This window comes from Camellia sinensis, unplaced genomic scaffold, assembly GCF_055761805.1.
Source record: "Camellia sinensis isolate YWXY unplaced genomic scaffold, ASM5576180v1 Unanchor11, whole genome shotgun sequence".
Classification (NCBI taxonomy): Eukaryota; Viridiplantae; Streptophyta; class Magnoliopsida; order Ericales; family Theaceae; genus Camellia; species Camellia sinensis.
The window spans coordinates 6,653,381-6,672,836 of record NW_028128989.1 but is presented as its reverse complement, the minus strand read 5'-3'; the positions used below and the strand labels follow the sequence as shown (position 1 = coordinate 6,672,836).

Sequence of the window (19,456 nt, the reverse complement as noted above, 5' to 3'; positions counted from 1 at the left end):
CAATATGTTTGGAATGCCTTTTTAATTTTTTACGAAAAGATATTCAAAAAATAAAGAGAAGAGAATTTTTAATTTTTTGGTATAGGTTATAGGATTTTTGATTTTTTTAAGTAACTTTTTAACTTTTAAGTTAAAACTATAACATGCCAAACGAGGCCTTAGTGTTTCTTTTATAAGATCAAAAAAAATGATGATTATAGCAAGCACCAGTAAATATCATCCCATACCCACTGCGGCCCTCCAAGGAACCATAAACCATGCTACTCAAATCCAAATATACGTATAACAATCAATCTAAAGCAATTTCAGTTGAATCATACATCGTGTGGTTAGATCTATGGAACTGCTGGATGTCCAACTGTAGTGCAAATATGACAATTGACAAACCATGAACATAAAAAAATTCATTACAAAAAATTTCACCCCTATCTTCTTGAATACAGTCATCATGAATCCCATTGGCGTTTCCATACTTCTGATTGGAGGCGCAAACATTGCTTCGGAGGAGTCAGCTTAAATCTTCTTTGTTCAAACCCTGGGTTACTTGAGATAGACCTGCAACCTGTGGCAGTTTGATTCATTCCCTACAGTTCCCTCCTAAAAAAAAAAACCCAGCTGAATCAAATATAAAATGAAACTTTTTATTTATAAGTAATCAGAACTTACAGATTTAAGAGCAGAATGACTGATTCAAATGTCATACTTTTCCTCTGCATTTAGAATGATAGCTACAATTAAGTACGCTTCCTGTTCACAAATATATAGACGATATGAACAATCTGATGACAGAGCACTCTGTTGGCAAAAAGACAACTTCTTGTTAATAATTGAGATCGTCATACAAGCAGACCTCCATAAAATGTGTTTAATTAGATCCATTCAGGAATTTATAACACAGTTATCAACAAACATAGCACTTAACCCCCCCCCCCCCCAAAAAAAAAAAAAAAAAACATATGAATTTACTAATCAATTGGATGTTTGCCAGCTAGGCGAGATGTATAATGAGCAGAAAGCAAAAGCAGAGAAAGGAAAGCACTGGCTACGAATATTGCATCGAACCACCGGTGGTAAAAATCAAATTGAATGTCTCCACCCAATACATCTGTTATGATCATCCTGCAAGGGAATACCATTCAGACCACCACTTAATTAGGTAACTAGCAAGCTAACCAGATAAATGGACTACCAAGTATAATATGATGAGTCCAGCAAGCAGCAATCTTTCTAAATATAATCGACAAGATGCAAGAAGCAAACAATGGCATCAAAATCAGTTTATTCGATCAATTTTCAGATCTGAAAAACTATAACAAAATAGCATGTAGGCAACATTTATTAAATCTTGTTTCAGTCATGGTGTTTCACTTTTTGGTATGTTGGTACAATTGATTGGTCACCGATACGCTATGTTTGGGAACCAAACATTCTAGCCAAAAAGCCATCACAAAATGTCAAATCACTCTCTATTTTTTGCACATCTTTTCATAAAAAGTCAAATACGCTAAAAAAGTCAATTCCCAAATGAGCATTAATTATCTATGTAGGTACTTGGGCATGAGAATTAGGCACCCTACTGGGAAGAAGAAGAAAAAAAAAAAACTACCAAGTACATTCAGGTTCCATGCATCAAATTATATATATACATATATATTGTATAGTTTTAGCATAGCTACAGATGAAAATGAAATAAAATAATTTATTTATTGCAATGCACGTAATAGGCAATATCAACATTTCAAGTAACTTCTTTTTTTCTTCTGGTAGGTGAGGTAAGGAGACCCAATTTGAGTCTCTTTATTGGGGAAATGCAACCTAAGCTGATGTGGGGGAAAGTAAATATTTCACTTCTTGGAAAGCTATATCTTTCTGTTCCGCAGCAGCAGGAGGGATAAACTCCCAGAATCCATAAAGATTTACAAATTAGAACACTTTTTATGCCCTTTGCAGAGCAAGGCTTCCAAACAAGCGGCCACACCAAGAAATTTTATGTCCTCCATAGAAAGGAAAAAAACTAATAAAAAATAAATTCACATAATCAATAAAAATAGACAAACAATGGATGGGATGCTATATAGGAAACAAAACTTAAATAGGTGAAACATAATCCAAAATGGATTTGGCTTCTCTTATGTTGGGATCCAACTTGAGAGAGAATTTGGGCTTAGTGGGCCCATTGTAAGCCCAATCTCAGTGATCCAAACCGTTCACTTTTTAGAACTCACTGAAAAGAATATTCATGTAAAAAATCAAGATGATTGGACTTCAGTAGCTATGTGTTTAAATCACATTTGTCTTTTAAAAATAGACGGTTATTCTTGAAATTATACTTGCTGTCCATTTTTTTAAGATAAATGTGTTTCAAACACATTGCTATGGAAGTCCAATCATCTTGATTTTTTACATAAATATTCTTCTCAATGAGTACTAAAAAGTGAACAGTTTGGATCACCGAGATTGGACTCACAATGTGCCCACTAAGCCCAAATGCTCTATCATGTTAGATTGTGAACATGAGAGAAGCCAAACTCATCAAAATAATAGATAAATGATGGATGCTAAACAAAACAAACACACTAATCTTGCGTCAGTGATGACTGACCTGTATTCAGTTGCTAGGCTTTTTCTAATCAAAAGAATAGAAGATATGAAATACATCCCCATTATTTCAGAGAGAAAAAGAACAACGTTGCTTGAGGATCCACTCCCAACTCTAGAAACTGCAAAGAAGAACTGCAAAAAACCAACAGCTGCAGGTTAGTCAGAAAGATATCACAATATTAGGAGAAGCTGCTTTCTTTATAATATTCACTAGTATCCAGTGCAGTGCAGTGTGGTGAAGTATTACACTATAGCCAAACTTTCCATGGCGAACACCAAACAAGACTTGTTCTAAAAATATTATTTGGTTATTACAAGTACTAGAAATATGGGGAAACAAGCATGTAAATAAGGAAATAAGAAAATATTCTAAGACTCCCTCTCAAGTTGGTGCGAAGATATCTCGCATGCCCAGCTTGCCTAGAATGTCATGAAATATTTGCAAGTTGTTCGCCTGACTTCACAAAAGGAGTACATATCATGCCGCTGGTGCGTTTCTCCTTGATGAAGTGGCGATCAATCTCAGCATGCTTTGTCCTGTCATGTTGAGTAGGACAGAGGCATACTTATAAAAAAACACATGCAGCGAGCCATATCAAGAAGATGACGATTCTTGCGCTCTGCAATCCCATTTTGTTGAGGGTATTGGTGCAAGATGTCCGATGTATAATGCCATGAGTGGAAAAATAGCTCTCTAAGCCCGAATAGATGTATTCATCCCCATTATCAGAATACAAGATTTTGATAATTGCCCCAAACTGAGTACAAATCATTTTATGAAAATTTTGAAACACAAAGAAAACCTCACTTTTTTCTTTCATGAGATATACCCAAGTAGTATGAGAAAAATCATCAATAAAGATAACAAACCATCTATGGCCTTTTAAAGACAACATGAGATGGACCCCACACATCAGAATGTATTAAAGAAAAAGTAGTTAAACTTTTATTAAGACTTGGAGTAAAAGAAGCTCTATGTTGTTTGCCAAGTTGACAAGATTCACAAAGAAACGCAGACACATTATTGTTTGTAAAAACAGACGGAAATAAATGTCTAAATAAATGAAAAAAAAGATGCCCATGACGCCGATGCCACAGCTATAAATCCTCCTTAGTGATTGGGAACTTGATGGAATGATGAGCAAGCTTGTTCGGCTGATCCAAGAAATAAAGACCATTTTCTGCACTACCACTGCCAATCGTCCTCCTCGTGACAAGGTTCTAAAAAAGACAATGATCAAGAAAAAAATGTCACACTACAGTCCAAATCCTTAGTAATACGACAGATGTACGGTAGGAACAACATGAATTAAACATTTCCCAGAGATAGAAGAAACAATACCATCTGCAATCCTAACTTTGTCTTGACCTGAAGAGGATTTATATGCTGAGAAAAGGTTAGAAGACCCAGGCATATGATTTGAGGCACCAGAATTAATAATTCATGGCAAAGACTTACGGGAAAGAAAAACACTAAGAGAAGAGGCTAAGTTACCTGAGCGGACAAATGACGAGGAAGATGCACTAGGAGCAGTAAAAGACTGGTGGGCCAATAAATGACGCAGAACAGCCTCAAGCTCAGGAGAATTCATGCTAGATAAATTATCAGAAGTCGGACCAACTAAAGCGGAAGTAGAATCAAGGGTGTCAACAACATTAGACTGATGGGCCCGTGGATTAGAGCCACGTCCTCTAGACTGACCTGATCGACTGCCTCTAGCACCAGATCAATCACCCCGACTCCCTGATGGAGCCCCATGAAACTTCCAACAAGTCTCACGAGTATGCCGCGACTTGCGGCAGTAATCACAGAACACAACATCCTTCCCTGAAGGATGGGGAAGACGTAGTGACAAATCAGTTCCATCTCGAGAAGGAGCAGAAAGTAATGCTGAACGGTCTCCAGTAGCCGGTGGTAACTGATAGGTTAATCAAGAACTAGAGAGAGAGGAACTTAGAGGGAGAAATTCTCAATTCAATTCAAATTCAATTCAATTCAAATTCAAGAACTAGAGAGAGAGGAACTTAGAGGGAGAAATTCTCAATTCAATTCAAATTCAATTCAATTCAATTCAATTCAATTCAAATTCAATATATCCCAAGAAGATGACTTGGTCCACAGCAAAGGTGCACTTCTTAGTGTTGCCATAGAACTTGTCTCGCGTTAAAAGTTCAAAGACTTGCCGAAGGTGGCACAAATGCTCTTCCAAATTTCGACTATAGATTAAGATATCATCGAAGGAGACCACTACACACACTCCCAAAAGTGGTTGCAACATTTGTGTCATCGCTCTCATAAAAGTATTCGGAGCATTGGTAAGCCCAAATGGCATCACAAGCCACTCAAATAGGCCATGAGGTGTTTTAAAGGCCGTTTTCCACTCATCATCGGGCCTTGATGCGGATTTGATGATACCCGCTTCTAAGATCAATCTTAGAAAACACCTTTGATCTGGCAAGCAATCCAACATATCATCCAATCTTGGAATTGGAAAGCGGTGCTTGATTGTAATCTTGTTGATTGCGTGGCTATCCACACACATACGCCAAGAGCCATCCTTCTTAGATGTCAAAAGCGCTGGAACATCACAAGGGCTAAGGCTAGGCCGGATGTAGCCTTTAGCCAAAAGCTCTTCTACTTGCCGTTGCAACTCCTCTTTCTCCTTTGGAGACATGCAATAGGCTGGTTTGTTTGGAAGTGCCGACCCGGGTACCAAATCAATACGATGTTGAATGTCATGCATAGGAGGTAAATCAGGAGGAAGCTCTCGGGGAAAGACATCGGAATACTCTTCCAAAAGAGTAGCCACCTCAACCTTTTCTTTAGAAGCACCCGTGTGTACAACCGGAACCAACACCAATACAATCCCAAAATCTTGACTCTCTTCCACAAACTCCTTGGAAGCAAGCAATGCAGTGGCACTAGGAGATGACTTGGAAACATCCTTGGAAGTAACATTTTCCTTCATTGGAAGCAAGGTAAACCGGATATCATTCTTGGCAACGGTGTAGGTGTTTCGTTTGCCATCATGCAAAGATTGCCAGTCATATTGCCAAGGTCGTCTAAGTAGAATGTGACAAGCATCCATAAGCACTATATCACACCATGCCTCATCAAAGTATTTTTGCCAGATAGAAAATGAAACCAAGCACCGTTTGGTAACCTTGATCTCATTGCCTTTCTTAAACCAAGATAGAGAATAAGGATGCGGATGTTCTTCCACCAGAAGATTAAGTTTGTCCACCACTTCTTGAGAAACTATGTTCCCACAACTTCCACTATCAATGATCATGGTACAAATACGGCCACCAATGTTGCAAGTGGAATAAAAGATATTGGTACGTAACCAATCTTCTTGGCTCTCTAGTTTTGGTGAGAGAAGAGTCTTCTTCAACATAAGAGAAAGACCCTCTTCTTCATCACTATCTTCACCAATTGCCACATTACCCGAAGGATCAAAGATTGGAGTATCTTCAAAGTCATCATGCTCCTCAACTTCTTCAATGAGAAGTGCCTTGTTCCAGTTATTACCCATGTTCTTGCGGCAATCAGACGATCTATGCCCCAGTTCACCACACCTAAAGCATTTGAATGTTCCACCTTGTGGTGGATTTTGGTTTTCGAAAGCACCATTAGGACGAGGAGCTTGAGAGGAGGAAGCACCCTTGTCCACAAACTTGAAAGGAGGATTAGCTTTGGCAAACCTAGGAGTGGAAGGACGCGGCCTAAAACCACCTCAAAACCCTCCTTGGGAGTATTGTCCTATTTGGGAAGCACACCGGCTTCCTTGCTTCTCCACGGTTAAGGCCCGATTATAAGCTTCTGAAACACTATATAATGTGTGCAAGGCAAGAACATCTTGGGTGAAAGATTTCAAGCCGCTCATATAGCGGGCCACCCGTTGGTCCTCACTTTCACTTAAGTCAACCCGTGCAATGAGGTGATAAAAGGCTTCCGTGTATTCATTCACACTACCATTTTGCTTGAGAACATGAAGGCGTTGATAAACACTTTGGAGGTAGTTGAATGGTAGAAAATGGCCCTTCAACTTCTTTTTCATTGTCTCCCAATCATAGATTTTCTCCTTCCCACATCGGCGACGGTTGAGTTGAAGTTACTCTCACCAAGCGGAAGCTCTCCCCTTCAATTGAATAGCCACAAGCTTAACTTTCTTTTCAACGGAGACCTCTCCATAGTCAAAGATCCGCTCAATGGTGTTGAGCCAATTGATAAACTTAAACTCATCGGGATTGAGGCTTCCATGAAATTTGGGAAGTTCAATCTTGATATTGTTCTCTCATTTGTGTTCCATCCTACCTACACCCGTTTGACCCCATCGTGGAGCCCAAAAGATATTATCAAAAGAATGATGAGTACCACCTTCAGTATCATCGGAACCATCACTACCATCATCGGTAGAAGGAGGAAGGAGACGTTGCACCATCTCGGTTAGAATGGCAATTTGCCGTCTTATCTCAACCATCTCATCTCTTGGATACAGAATCCCATTACCCTCGGTACCATCACCCAAATCCGGGGCATAACCCCTACCATGACCACCCCTACGACCTCGACCCCGATTAGCCATAACAACAACTCAGTATGTTTCCAAAATAGTCCAGATATACAGATTTCAAATAGCACAATTCCAGACCCAATTCACAGATTAGGACAATTCAGTGTAACTACCAACTCACAGCAGTATGAAGTATCAAATATTCAAGAATCAACAACAAGACAACAATATCAAGAATTGGGAACCCAATCTGTATAATGGAGTTTGAACAGCTCAAGAAGTGAAAAAGTGATCGAATTGCCTCAATCAAATGCAGAACCAAAACAGTCCCCTTGCGACGAACCTCTGCTTCAGTCTTGCAAAGATGACTAGAAATCTCCTTCGACTAGACACAGTTGCGGCGATCAGACACAGACACAGTTATGACGATTCACGATGATCGAACACGTCACAAAATCGAAACAGGTGCAATGCTCGTTTTGCGAAATCAAATCGCAACTTCAAATCGTAATGGTCTTCGCAAACTCGGTTGTCGAACAGGAGTGTCGAAGATCGAAGGTCTTCGCTCACAAAATCAGGTCGCAATGTCGATTCCAACCCAAACCATGATCTTGACTGTGTATATCGAATTCGAACTCGATTTCTCCACTAGGGTTCTTGTAGATTCATTATCTGTGGATTGCAAGATCCAAACACTCCTTCAAGTTGCGAAATCAGCGGCTTCGAATCCGGTACGTAGGTCTCCTCGAGTAGAGTTAGATGATGAACTAACCAGAACTGATATCCAAACCTTTGCTCTGATACCAAAATATGACGGGTCAATCAAGAACAAAAGAGAGAGGAACGTAGAGAGAGATATTAGAGATAAATTCTTAATTCAATTCAAATTCAATATATCCAAGTTAGTTACAAGTGATGTGGTACTCATCTATTTATAGGATACACTATTTAACACATGCTATGCACGTGACACTACATCAGTACCATAGCAAAACGACGACTCTTCTCATTCTGTACATATGCAAAGGCCTTTTGAAAAGATAGAAGAACATCCATGCCACGAACACAACTCTGGACCGGATCAAATTCCACATTAAGGCCTTCCAGAAACTTGAAGACCCCCTCCTGTGCAAGAAACTTCTGGTAACCAGCTGAGTTAACTGTACAGACATGCTTGTAATCTAGGAGATGATCTAGGCATTTCCAACCATTAGTCAAAAAGGTGTAATACTAGAGAACTGTCTACTCCCCCTATACTGAGCGCTCAACAGACCGACGCAGCTCAAAAGACTGAGAAAAATTCATTTTTCGAGAATATGTAGTAACGATTGCTTCCCAAATATCTTGGACAGTATCTATAGATAAGTAGCCTTCGCCAATCTCAGAAACCATGGAATGAATGAGCCACCCCATGATTAAAGAGTTGGTAATCTCCCATTGATCATTGCCAGGATCCGTAATACCCGGTGTTTGAACTCTCCCATTAACATATCCCATCTTCTCCCTACTCTTCAGAAAAAGTGTCAGACACTGAGACCTTGAAAGGTAATTCTGACCATTAAACAGAGCGGTGGTGATTTTGAGGCTAGGGTTCAGGTTCTCAGATGTAGTAATCATAACTGGACTGGAGCTCTCTCCTTTAGATGGGTGAGAAGTAGTGGTGGATTCACTAACTAGGTCAGCCATAAGAACTCTACAATTTCAATCCAAAAAAACCTTACACGAATCACAAGAATGGAAAGAGGAATGGAATGGGCTAGAACAAGCAAAATCACATGCAAACCACTATGGGAGCATAACAATCAAATTAATGTGTCATCTATGGACCCAAAAATAAATCAAATACGGGAAAACAAATCTCCAATCAAAACAAGTGTTGAATTGTGTTCAAGAAAGTAGAGAGAAAGAAACTTGGGGCAATAGAAGATGGGTAGCTCTCAAACACTCATCCACAAGAGCCAAAATACATAGAGAGGCTAGGACAGTCCTCACAAGGGTCGACTAGGCCAAAAGGGCCTTTAGCTAAAGCCGAAACAGCTTTGTGGGACCTTGGTTGGTTCTGACAGAGACTTAGGGACTAGCGGTGGAGGATGGGTGTTGATAGATGATGGCTGGTTGGTGGCAGCGACGGTGTGGATGACAGTTTTTAGGGTTGCGGCTTTGATACCCATTAATTTAAGAGAGTATAAAGCTTGGGTGATGATTATGATATCATCACCTTTTATATTAATTAATTAACTATTACAAAAGGAAGCTCTAAGGCACTGATTAAGGAATTACCTTTTATATTCATTGATTGATTAAAAAATCACAATCAATCAATCAATCACAATCTAATCTAAATAAGGAAATAAGAAAATATTCTAACAAAAACAACAGGATATTCCATGTCACCACCACACACTAGCATAATAAAAAGTATGGAGAGGTGCTCATCTCATGGCAACCTGGTGCAGGACTTTCTAAATATTCAACATTACATTGAGGTAGCAGTAGATTTAGCCATAAATAGTTTGTGGCCAACTATGGATTGAGGTTATTTGATTTGATTAGGGTCTATCAAGGTTTTTGGATGATACAGGACAACCTAGGACCTAGTTCTTTTTATATTCTAGGGCTACACCACAAGGGAAAGTAGTGAGTCAAAACATTTAAACAAGTAGTGAGCCTAGGGCTTGTAAAAACAATGGAAAGTCTTCGGTTCAGATTTGAAGACTAAAGTGCTACAAAGAGACTAAAAATAAATTCAACAAATACAAGAAGTAAATGGATTGAAATAAGGACCCTCCTCTAAGAGGGCTGATTGAAATCCACACACAAACTTTCAGAAGAATTCCTGATGCCATATGGTAGACACGATTGTAACAAGCAAAGGAAAATGACAAAATAAAATAAACAATAGCAATTCTCTCAATAACTCTCGTTTGGGAACAGGCTTTTTTAGTAATTTTTTGGCTTTTTGGCTAAAATATGATGTAAAAAAAACTAATATATTTGGGATGACTTTTTAGTTTTTTACGAAAAGATGTGCAAAAAGTAGAGAGAAAAGGAAATCTTTGACTTTTTTGTATAAGTTGTTGGCTTTTTAGTTTTTTTATTGACTTTTTGACTTTTAGGCTAAAAAATAATATTGCCAAACGAGTTCAAGTCTACACTCAAGCCTTATAAATTCCAATTAAAGTAATAATTCCTAATTATATTAAAATACCTAAATCCTTCAACTTATCTTCATGCAATACCTTCACAAGCCCCATCAGTTTTGCAATCACTTTAAATAAGGAAAAACTTTCATTCCACTCAAAAGTAGTGTCGAGCAAGGGGCCCTTCATATAGACACTAGAAAACCTTGAAGACATGAAGCAGCTTTCTGAAATTGCACCAGAAACCACATATGACACAAATTCAAGTAAATAATTTATAAACAAATAATAAGTTGGATTGCAACCCAACAAACATCTGTTGACCAACTTAAGGTAAAACTTCTAAAATTGAAAACTCTAACCAAATTGGAAACTAATGAACATAAAAATTATTAAAAAATTAAGAATTTCCAGCAAACATGTCTCTCCAAACATTAGGACTCAAGTAATCCTAATCAAGCATAACAAACAAAGGACCCACAACAGAACAAGTAGGCTTATCTGGTAAAATTGCTAAACTACCCCCTACTAGAAGTTAATGCCTTATAAACATAGTTTTTCTCCTTGTTCTTGCACCATTCTTGCAGGGTGGGACAAAGTCCGACATCGAACTTGAACTGAAGCTTGAGAAAAACTAGTTACATGGAGCTTTTTCTAATCTTGTGCCGATATAGTGTTCGTCCAAGCAACATTACTACTATAAATGATGAATATGAAGGGCAGCTCAACTCTTTGAGCACAATGCAATGGTGAAATAGGAACATGCCTAACATCAAAGAAGTTGAAACTGTTAACTTGGGCACAGTTGAAGATCCCAAGTCTGTTATTCTCCACCTGCAACTGTTAGAATTTATCTCCACCTACCACCTCCACTATCACACACTCCACCTACCACCTCCACTACCACCTTCACTCCCACTCCACCTACACCTACCACTACCACCTTCACCTACTCCCAAAACTTCTCCTATATAATACATCCTTGTAATATACAAAATGTACAACAATCAATAACAATCAATATTACATAAATTTCAACATGGTATCAGAGCAAGGTTAAGCACTTACTATTTTTCGCTTCACCGGCGGGCGGCAACCTCGCCTTGGTCGCCCGCCGGACCTCAATCTATTTCGCCGGACCTCTACACATACCGCTGCCACATTTACCAGTGAGTAGCCCGCAGCTTTCTTTCCCTCTCCTCATGGACCGCCTCTCTCTCTCTCTCTCTCTCTAAAACTTGTTCACACCGAGAGGAAAGAAGAACCAGGCGAGGGTTTCTCTCTGCTGAATCAAGGGCTTGTTCCTCTAAATTTAGAGGTTGTTATTGCATTGTCCGAACACGCCATGGCAGAGAATCTCCAGCCGGAGCCGCCGCCAGATCTCACCGCTCCGGACGGTCGCCGGAGTGAGTTGACTCGGACCAACTTGGAGTCTTCCTCTGTAACCGTCGATCATTCCAAGGATTTCATTCACCGGAATACAAATGTGGCACCGTGCACGGCATGGACGGATGAGAAGCACAATTCATATCTTGATGCTTTGGAAGCATCATTCATTAAGCAGTTACACCAATCCCTGGGTTTGCCATTCTGGCGTTCAGAACAGATCACAATTGATTCTAATCCATCCCAACAACTGCCTGTCAATGCTGGTTATTCTTCTGACCAGTTCACATTTCTACGTGATGGCCCTTGGAAGAAGATCAAATTTGAGAGGAACCAGCCTTTACTACATGGCAGACCTATGCACATGGGCATTTTATCTCTCTCTCTCTCTGCAGCCACTTTCTTTTATTTTAATATATGCTTATTATACTATATTAACTACAGCACCCACAGACTCCACCCACCAAAGCCATCATGCTGTTCAATGCGCCATATTATTCTTCTTCTTATTATTATTATTTTTTTATTAAAAAAAAAAAAAAAAACAAAAAAAAAAAAACAAAAAAAAAACAAAAAAAAAAAACAAAAAACACACCGACGGGAATTGCCTCTTCCCCATTACTACATTTTTCTTATTATTATTCTTTCCAAAAAAAAAATAAATAAATAAAAAAAAAATAAAAACAAACAATTTACAAATTTGCCCAACACTCATATTTTTTTCATATCAGGGGCTCACCCCGATCACCATTTTACATCAAAAAAAAAAAAAAAAAAAAAAAACAAACAAACAACAACCACAACAAACAAAACAATTTGTTTTCTTTTCTGCAGCCGGCCACCAACCGACCTCACTTCTTCGCCTATTCCGCCGGCCTTTTCTTCTTGCCTCCGTCCTGGGCGGCCCTTGCCGGTGTTGCCTCCGTGTTTCCCACTCCACTGGGCATGATCACTCCCCCATACTCCTCCACTGCAGCATATGGAGGACCTCCAAATCGGAACATCACGGTGGCCTTCCGCTTCAGCTCCTTGTTTTCTGCCCTTAGCACGCTTATCTCTGCTCGCGCATCCTTATACATGCGTTGGAGCAGAGCCAGCTGGGAGTTTAAATGCTGCACCTCATTTGTCCTACTCTGCAGCCGGTTCGACAAATTTGTGACCGCCGTCATGCTTTCCACACATGCCTTCAGAGTATACTGATTGGCCTCCACATCCGACTGCACTGCCATTCTTTGCTCCACCGACCGCATCGGAAAGTTCAACGGAGCAAACTCCGGGGTGCTTGGTTGAGTTTCCAGTGCCACCGCACCAGTTCTCTCTCTCGTTGACTCGTTGAGGTCGGGAAAGAGGGTGAGCAGTCCACGGGAAGACGATGAAGTCATTTTCTGGGCAACAGAGTGTTACAGAATATCTCTCGCAACAGAGTGTTACAGACTCTCTCTCTCAGCACAACGAAGAGTTTTTCAGACTCTCTCTCTCAGCACAACGAAGTTTTTTTTCAGAGGTTTTTCGCAGCTTTTCTCTGCCTCAGTCTCAGCCTCCGTCTTATAGCCGAGGCAGCCACGCGCATCGCGCGCCTCTTGCCACCAGCCGACAAACGGGCACGCAAGCCAAGACGCCCACGTGCCTCGCTATCATGTTCGGCACACCTTTTGATGAATTGGGCACGCCTTTTGATGGCACGCCTTTTGACAACATTGGGCACACCTTTTGAGGGTGCAACCTTTTACAACGGTCCGACAAGACTGTAAACTGTCCCGACATTGATTCCGGTTAGCTCCTTTAAGGGTCCGACAAGACTCTGTAAACTGTCCCGACATTGATTCCGGTTAGCTCCTTTATGGGTCCGACAAGACTCTGTAAACTGTCCCGACATTAATTCCGGTTAGCTCCTTTTAAGGGTCCGACAAGACTCTGTAAACTGTCCCGACATTGATTCCGGTTAGCTCCTTCATGGGTCCGACAAGACTCTGTAAACTGTCCCGACATTGATTCCGGTTAGCTCCTTTATGGGTCCGACAAGACTCTGTAAACTGTCCCGACATTGATTCCGGTTAGTTTCTACAAGGGTCCAGCAAGACTCCGTAAACTGTCACAACAACTGTCCCAACATTGTCTGCTACAACAGTCCGACATGACCCCATAAACTGTCTTTTACAACGGTCCGACATGACCCCATAAACTGTCTTCTACATCGGTATGACACCACCATACAGTGTCCTCTACATGGTTATGACACCCCCATACAGTGTCCTCTACAACGTTATGACACCACCATCCAGTGTCTTCACCAATGGTCTGACACGACCATACAGTGTCTCTTATCCTCTTTTATTTTTATGTATTTTCTTGTTTTGTAACTCTCTCCAAACTCAAGTTGGTTAGTTTCTATCCTCCTTGAGTTTGCGGGGGGCTGTTAGAATTTATCTCCACCTACCACCTCCACTATCACACACTCCACCTACCACCTCCACTACCACCTTCACTCCCACTCCACCTACACCTACCACTACCACCTTCACCTACTCCCAAAACTTCTCCTATATAATACATCCTTGTAATATACAAAATGTACAACAATCAATAACAATCAATATTACATAAATTAACCCAAGAAGTTGGCTTTCCAACACAACATTAGGGAGTCCCCTTCATTCTGTGTTGACCCTAGCCTGGGCTGGAGGATCATATTTGTGGCTACTGTCATTTTATCAGTCTAAAACTAAGCCCTAGGTTCAAGGTTCTGAAAAGCGGTTGCGGTTGCCGTAACGGTGGCGGTGGAGCGGTTGCGGAGTGTAAAGGCCGTAGCGTAACGGTTGCGGTAACCGGAACCGTGAATTTTTTTATTTTTCGCATAATTTGAAATTTTTTTACCAATACGCATTTTTTTTTCCATAATCATTTTTATTGGGTTTTAAAATAAATATTGATCAATTTTTGTAAATTTTTAAGTATGATCTAATATATTTCGTATTTTTAAATCACTATAAGCTGAGTTTTTTTACATTTTATTTTAATAATTAATGATTTTATATGTCATAAATCCATATTACGCTTGTGGCAAAAAAAATAATTATTGGACTTAGATGTATAAATTTTTTTTTTTAATTATTATACTTGTGAAAGCATATAGTTTAAAAAAAATAAATTATGCATGCTAATGTAATCATATAAAAATTAAAAAAATAAATTATAGAGAATTTTTTTTTTTTTTGGTTTGGATCACTTGAATATTCATTCTCTTTTTGGATAACCTGTAAATAAAAATAAAATAAACTATTCAAAAAAAATTAACATATATAAAATATGTATTAATATATAATATGGGGAAGTGATTTTTGGAAATACTCTTCCGATCCTGGGGGGACGCTTGTGATCCACCGATAGGCACCTGAAAGGAGGTAAACACTCCGGTCGGGGGTGCCGGAATTAGCACTCCGACGGACAAGTCAGTTTCTCGTTCTAGATTACTTGTATTCTAAGTTAAACACCACAATTATCACATACATTTCTCAGTTTGCTATTCCTTTATTTATACTCGTTCTCTAGGCCTTCGGGCCAGGTCCACTTTTTGCTCATTATGTTCATATTTACCCGGCTCCACAACTCAGTACCTATTCGACATATTTTGTAATAAACCGATCTTCACTCGGCTCCTTGCTTAATCGACTATCTAGCCGAATAAGGTTGGGTCCGAGTTTCCGTGGCAATGGCCGAATGTTTAGAATCATGATTCTTCAATGTTCGACTCTTCGGAATCTCTACAACTTCCAATATTCGGCTCCTACAATTACCCCCCAAGCACTCCTCCAGCGGCAGTTGGCTGGAGTGTTTGGCTTTGAACTCGAAGAGTCAGAGCCGAAATTCGGCGGTTGATCGTATTCCAACGCGAATGTCTGTCCACACACTTCTCGATTATCATTTCAACTGGTTAGTTTCTACAAGGGTCCAGCAAGACTCCGTAAACTGTCACAACAACTGTCACAACTTTGTCTGCTACAACGGTCCGACATGACCCCATAAACTGTCTTCTACATCGGTCTGACACCGCCATCCAGTGTCCTCTACACCGTTATGACAACACCATACAGTGTCCTCTACATGGTTATGACACCCCCATACAGTGTCCTCTACAACGTTATGACACCACCATCCAGTGTCTTCACCAATGGTCTGACACGACCATACAGTGTCTCTTATCCTCTTTTATTTTTATGTATTTTCTTGTTTTGTTCCTCTCTCCAAACTCAAGTTGGTTAGTTTCTATCCTCCTTGAGTTTGCGGGGGGCTGTTAAAATTTATCAATAAACCTACCACCACTACCACCTCACCTACTCCACTAAACCTAACCCACTACACCACTACCACCTCACCTACTCCACTAAACCTAACCCACTACACCTACATCTATATAAGGAACCATTTGTAATAGACAGAAAATATCTATCAATCAATCAATAATATATTAATCTTTTACATGGTATCAGAGCTATAGGTTAGCCCTTGGTGATCTTCACCTTCCGGCGGGCGGCAACCTTACCTTCACCGCCCGCCGGACCCCAACCGTGCCAATTGAAACCTCCAACACATACCTCCTCTCCTTTCACCTTGGTCTCTGCAACCTCACTCTGTAAAATCACCACTTTCCCTCTCGAGTGCGCTCACCGACACCAGCAAACACAGAGAAACCACCGTGAGCTTTGGCAACATCGTTAATAAGTTCCATAATAAGAACCGTCAGGATCGGCGGCAACCCCTCGTTATATCTCACATCGACGACGGCTCCGATGACCTGGCAGACCTTCCCGATGGAGCCAGCACCAGTGAACTCGTCGGTGATCTTTCCGCTGGGGCCGCGGGCATGACCTTCTTCCTGAGATCTGGCTTCCCCTTCTTCACGGTGGCCATCACCCTGTCTCCAACGCAGGCCGAAGGCAACCGATTCAGCCTCTCCTTGATACACTTCACTGATATGATGTACAGATTCTTCGCCCCAGTGTTGTCTGCACAGTTCACCGTCGCCGCCACCGGAAGACCCAACGACATCCTGAATTTGTTCCCCGCCGAACCACCGCGACCTCGCTTCGACATCTTGTGCTCTCTCTCTCTCTCCCTCTCGATGGACCGACGATCGGAGGAGAGAGGATAGCAACCTCCTTGATAACATGGTGGGGAACCAACCTTTCTCTTTCTCTTTCTGATGGCGGACAGGGACGCTCTCTTGGCCCTACTCCCCCTCTCGCTCTCTCTGTAAAGGGAAACCCACCTTTCTCTTTCTCTTGACTAGCACATACACACCCACATCATTGATACAGTGGGAACCAACCTCTCTTATCTTTCCACTTTCTTTTCCTTTTTTTATTATCACTTTCTTTTTTCTAATCACGCTCTCTTGATTCGTCCTGTTCCCCACTCCCACCTTTCTTATTTTTTATTTATCATTATCTATTCATCATCACCATGCTCAAAAAAAAAAAAAAAAAAAAAAAAAAAAAAAAAAAACACAACACAACACAAACATTTCAAATTTGCACAACAACCCATATTTTATTCATCTCAGGGATCACCCCGATCACAATTTTACACAAAAAAAACAACAACAAAAAACCAAAACAGTGGCATTTTTTCTTCTCTACTCTGCCGCCGGTCTTTTCTTCTTGCCTCCGTCCTGGGCGGCCCTTGCCGGTGTTGCCTCCGTGTTTCCCACTCCACTGGGCACGATCACTACTCCCTGCTCCTCCACTGCAGCATATGGCGGCCCTCCAAATCGGAACATCACGGTGGCCTTCCGCTTCAGCTCCTTGTTTTCTGCCCTTAGCACGCTTATCTCTGCTCGCGCATCCTTATACATGCGTTGGAGCAGAGCCAGTTGGGAGTTTAATTGCTGCACCTCATTTGTCCTACTCTGCAGCCGGTGCGACAAGTTTGTGACCGCCGTCATGGACTCCACACATGCCTTCAAAGTATACTGATTAGCCTCCACATCCGTTTGCACTGCCATTTTTTGCTCCACCGACTGCATCGGAAAGTTCAACGGAGCAAACCCAGTGGTGTTTGGTTGAGGTTCACGGGACACCGCACCAGTTATCTCTCTTGTGGACTCGTTGAGGTCGGGAAAGAGAGTAAGCAGAGGGCGGGACGAAGAGGCCATTTTCTGGGCAACAGAGTGTTACAGAATATCTCTCGCAACAGAGTGTTACAGACTATCTCTCTCAGCACAACGAAGAGTTTTTCAGAGGATTTCGCAAGTTTTTTGCCTCTGCCTCTGCCTCGGCCTCAGGCTTCGTCTTGGTTAAATAGCCGAGGCAGCCACGCGCATCGCGCGCCTCTTTACGCCAGACAAACGGGCATGCCAGCCAAGGCACTCACGTGCCTCGCCATCATATCTGGCACGCCTTTTGATGCATCGGGCACGCCTTTTGATGGCACGCCTTTTGACAGATTGGGCACACCTTTTGAGGGCACGACTTTTGAGGGCTCGATATCTACATCCATGTATATTTTTTGGGCAGCCTGTATACACACTCATACAGTGTCTTCTCCACCGGTTAGCTCCTTTATGGGTCCGACAAGACTCTGTAACTCTGTAAACTGTCCCGACATTGATTCCGGTTAGCTCCTTTATGGGTCCGACAAGACTCTGTAAACTGTCCCGACATTAATTCCGGTTAGCTCCTTCATGGGTCCGACAAGACTCTGTAAACTGTCTCGACATTGATTCCGGTTAGCTCCTTTATGGGTCCGACAAGACTCTGTAACTCTGTAAACTGTCCCGACATTGATTCCGGTTAGCTCTTTCATGGGTCCGACAAGACTCTGTAAACTGTCCCGACATTAATTCCGGTTAGTTTCTACAAGGGTCCAACAAGACTCCGTAAACTGTCACAACAACTGTCACAACTTTGTCTGCTACAACGGTCCGACATGACCCCATAAACTGTCTTCTACATCGGTCTGACACCGCCATCCAGTGTCCTCTACACCGTTATGACAACACCATACAGTGTCCTCTACATGGTTATGACACCCCCATACAGTGTCCTCTACAACGTTATGACACCACCATCCAGTGTCTTCACCAATGGTCTGACACGACCATACAGTGTCTCTTATCCTCTTTTATTTTTATGTATTTTCTTGTTTTGTTCCTCTCTCCAAACTCAAGTTGGTTAGTTTCTATCCTCCTTGAGTTTGCGGGGGGCTGTTAAAATTTATCAATAAACCTACCACCACTACCACCTCACCTACTCCACTAAACCTAACCCACTACACCACTACCACCTCACCTACTCCACTAAACCTAACCCACTACACCTACATCTATATAAGGAACCATTTGTAATAGACAGAAAATATCTATCAATCAATCAATAATATATTAATCTTTTACACTCTCATTTATTTTGATTTAAAATTTCGACGTCTTTTCAAATAGATACACGCTTTTAGACGCCCGTCGTTGGATTGCCTTTCGAACTTCCTCTGCGACCTCCTACTCTTCTCTACCTCTTTCGCCACTTGTAAGTTCTCTCCTTCTTTGCTTTGTTTTTTGGCTTAGCATAATCATATTGGCTGGGGAGAATGGCGAAACATTTAAAAGATCTCTCATTGGATCGAATTTCTGGCTTCCGACACCATTTTTCCATCCCCGATGACGTCCGTCTGTCTTTTGTGGTAGACCGCACCCTTGATATGGAGAGGGTTGATGAAAACACCATCGTCATCCCTCTTCTATCAATCGCAGAGGGCGGGGTCCGTTTCCCCCTTCACCCACTCCTTAGGGCTGTGCTTTGCCATTGGGAGTTAATCCTT

At 41.2% G+C, this 19,456-nt stretch overlaps 1 protein-coding gene across 15 annotated transcripts in view; it reads right to left on the bottom strand.

Moving 5' to 3' along the window:
* Positions 1 to 245: 245 nt before the first annotated feature.
* LOC145788628 (GPCR-type G protein 1-like) overlaps positions 246 to 19,456 on the bottom strand; it is a 71,025-nt gene continuing 51,814 nt past the window's right edge. For 2 of the 15 annotated variants that reach the window (XM_082911348.1, XM_082911355.1), the window contains 4 exons: positions 2,603 to 2,733; positions 1,040 to 1,119; positions 704 to 747; positions 246 to 597 (listed from right to left, as the gene is read on the bottom strand). In XM_082911348.1, coding sequence (XP_082767474.1) covers positions 541 to 597; positions 704 to 747; positions 1,040 to 1,119; positions 2,603 to 2,733 — 312 coding nt within the window. In that variant the 3' untranslated portion in view covers positions 246 to 540. Of the gene's footprint in view, positions 598 to 666; positions 796 to 966; positions 1,120 to 2,602; positions 2,734 to 10,326; positions 10,486 to 19,456 lie in introns of all 15 variants that reach the window. The other 13 variants (XR_014357860.1, XR_014357854.1, XR_014357855.1 and 10 more) reach the window with 13 other exon arrangements.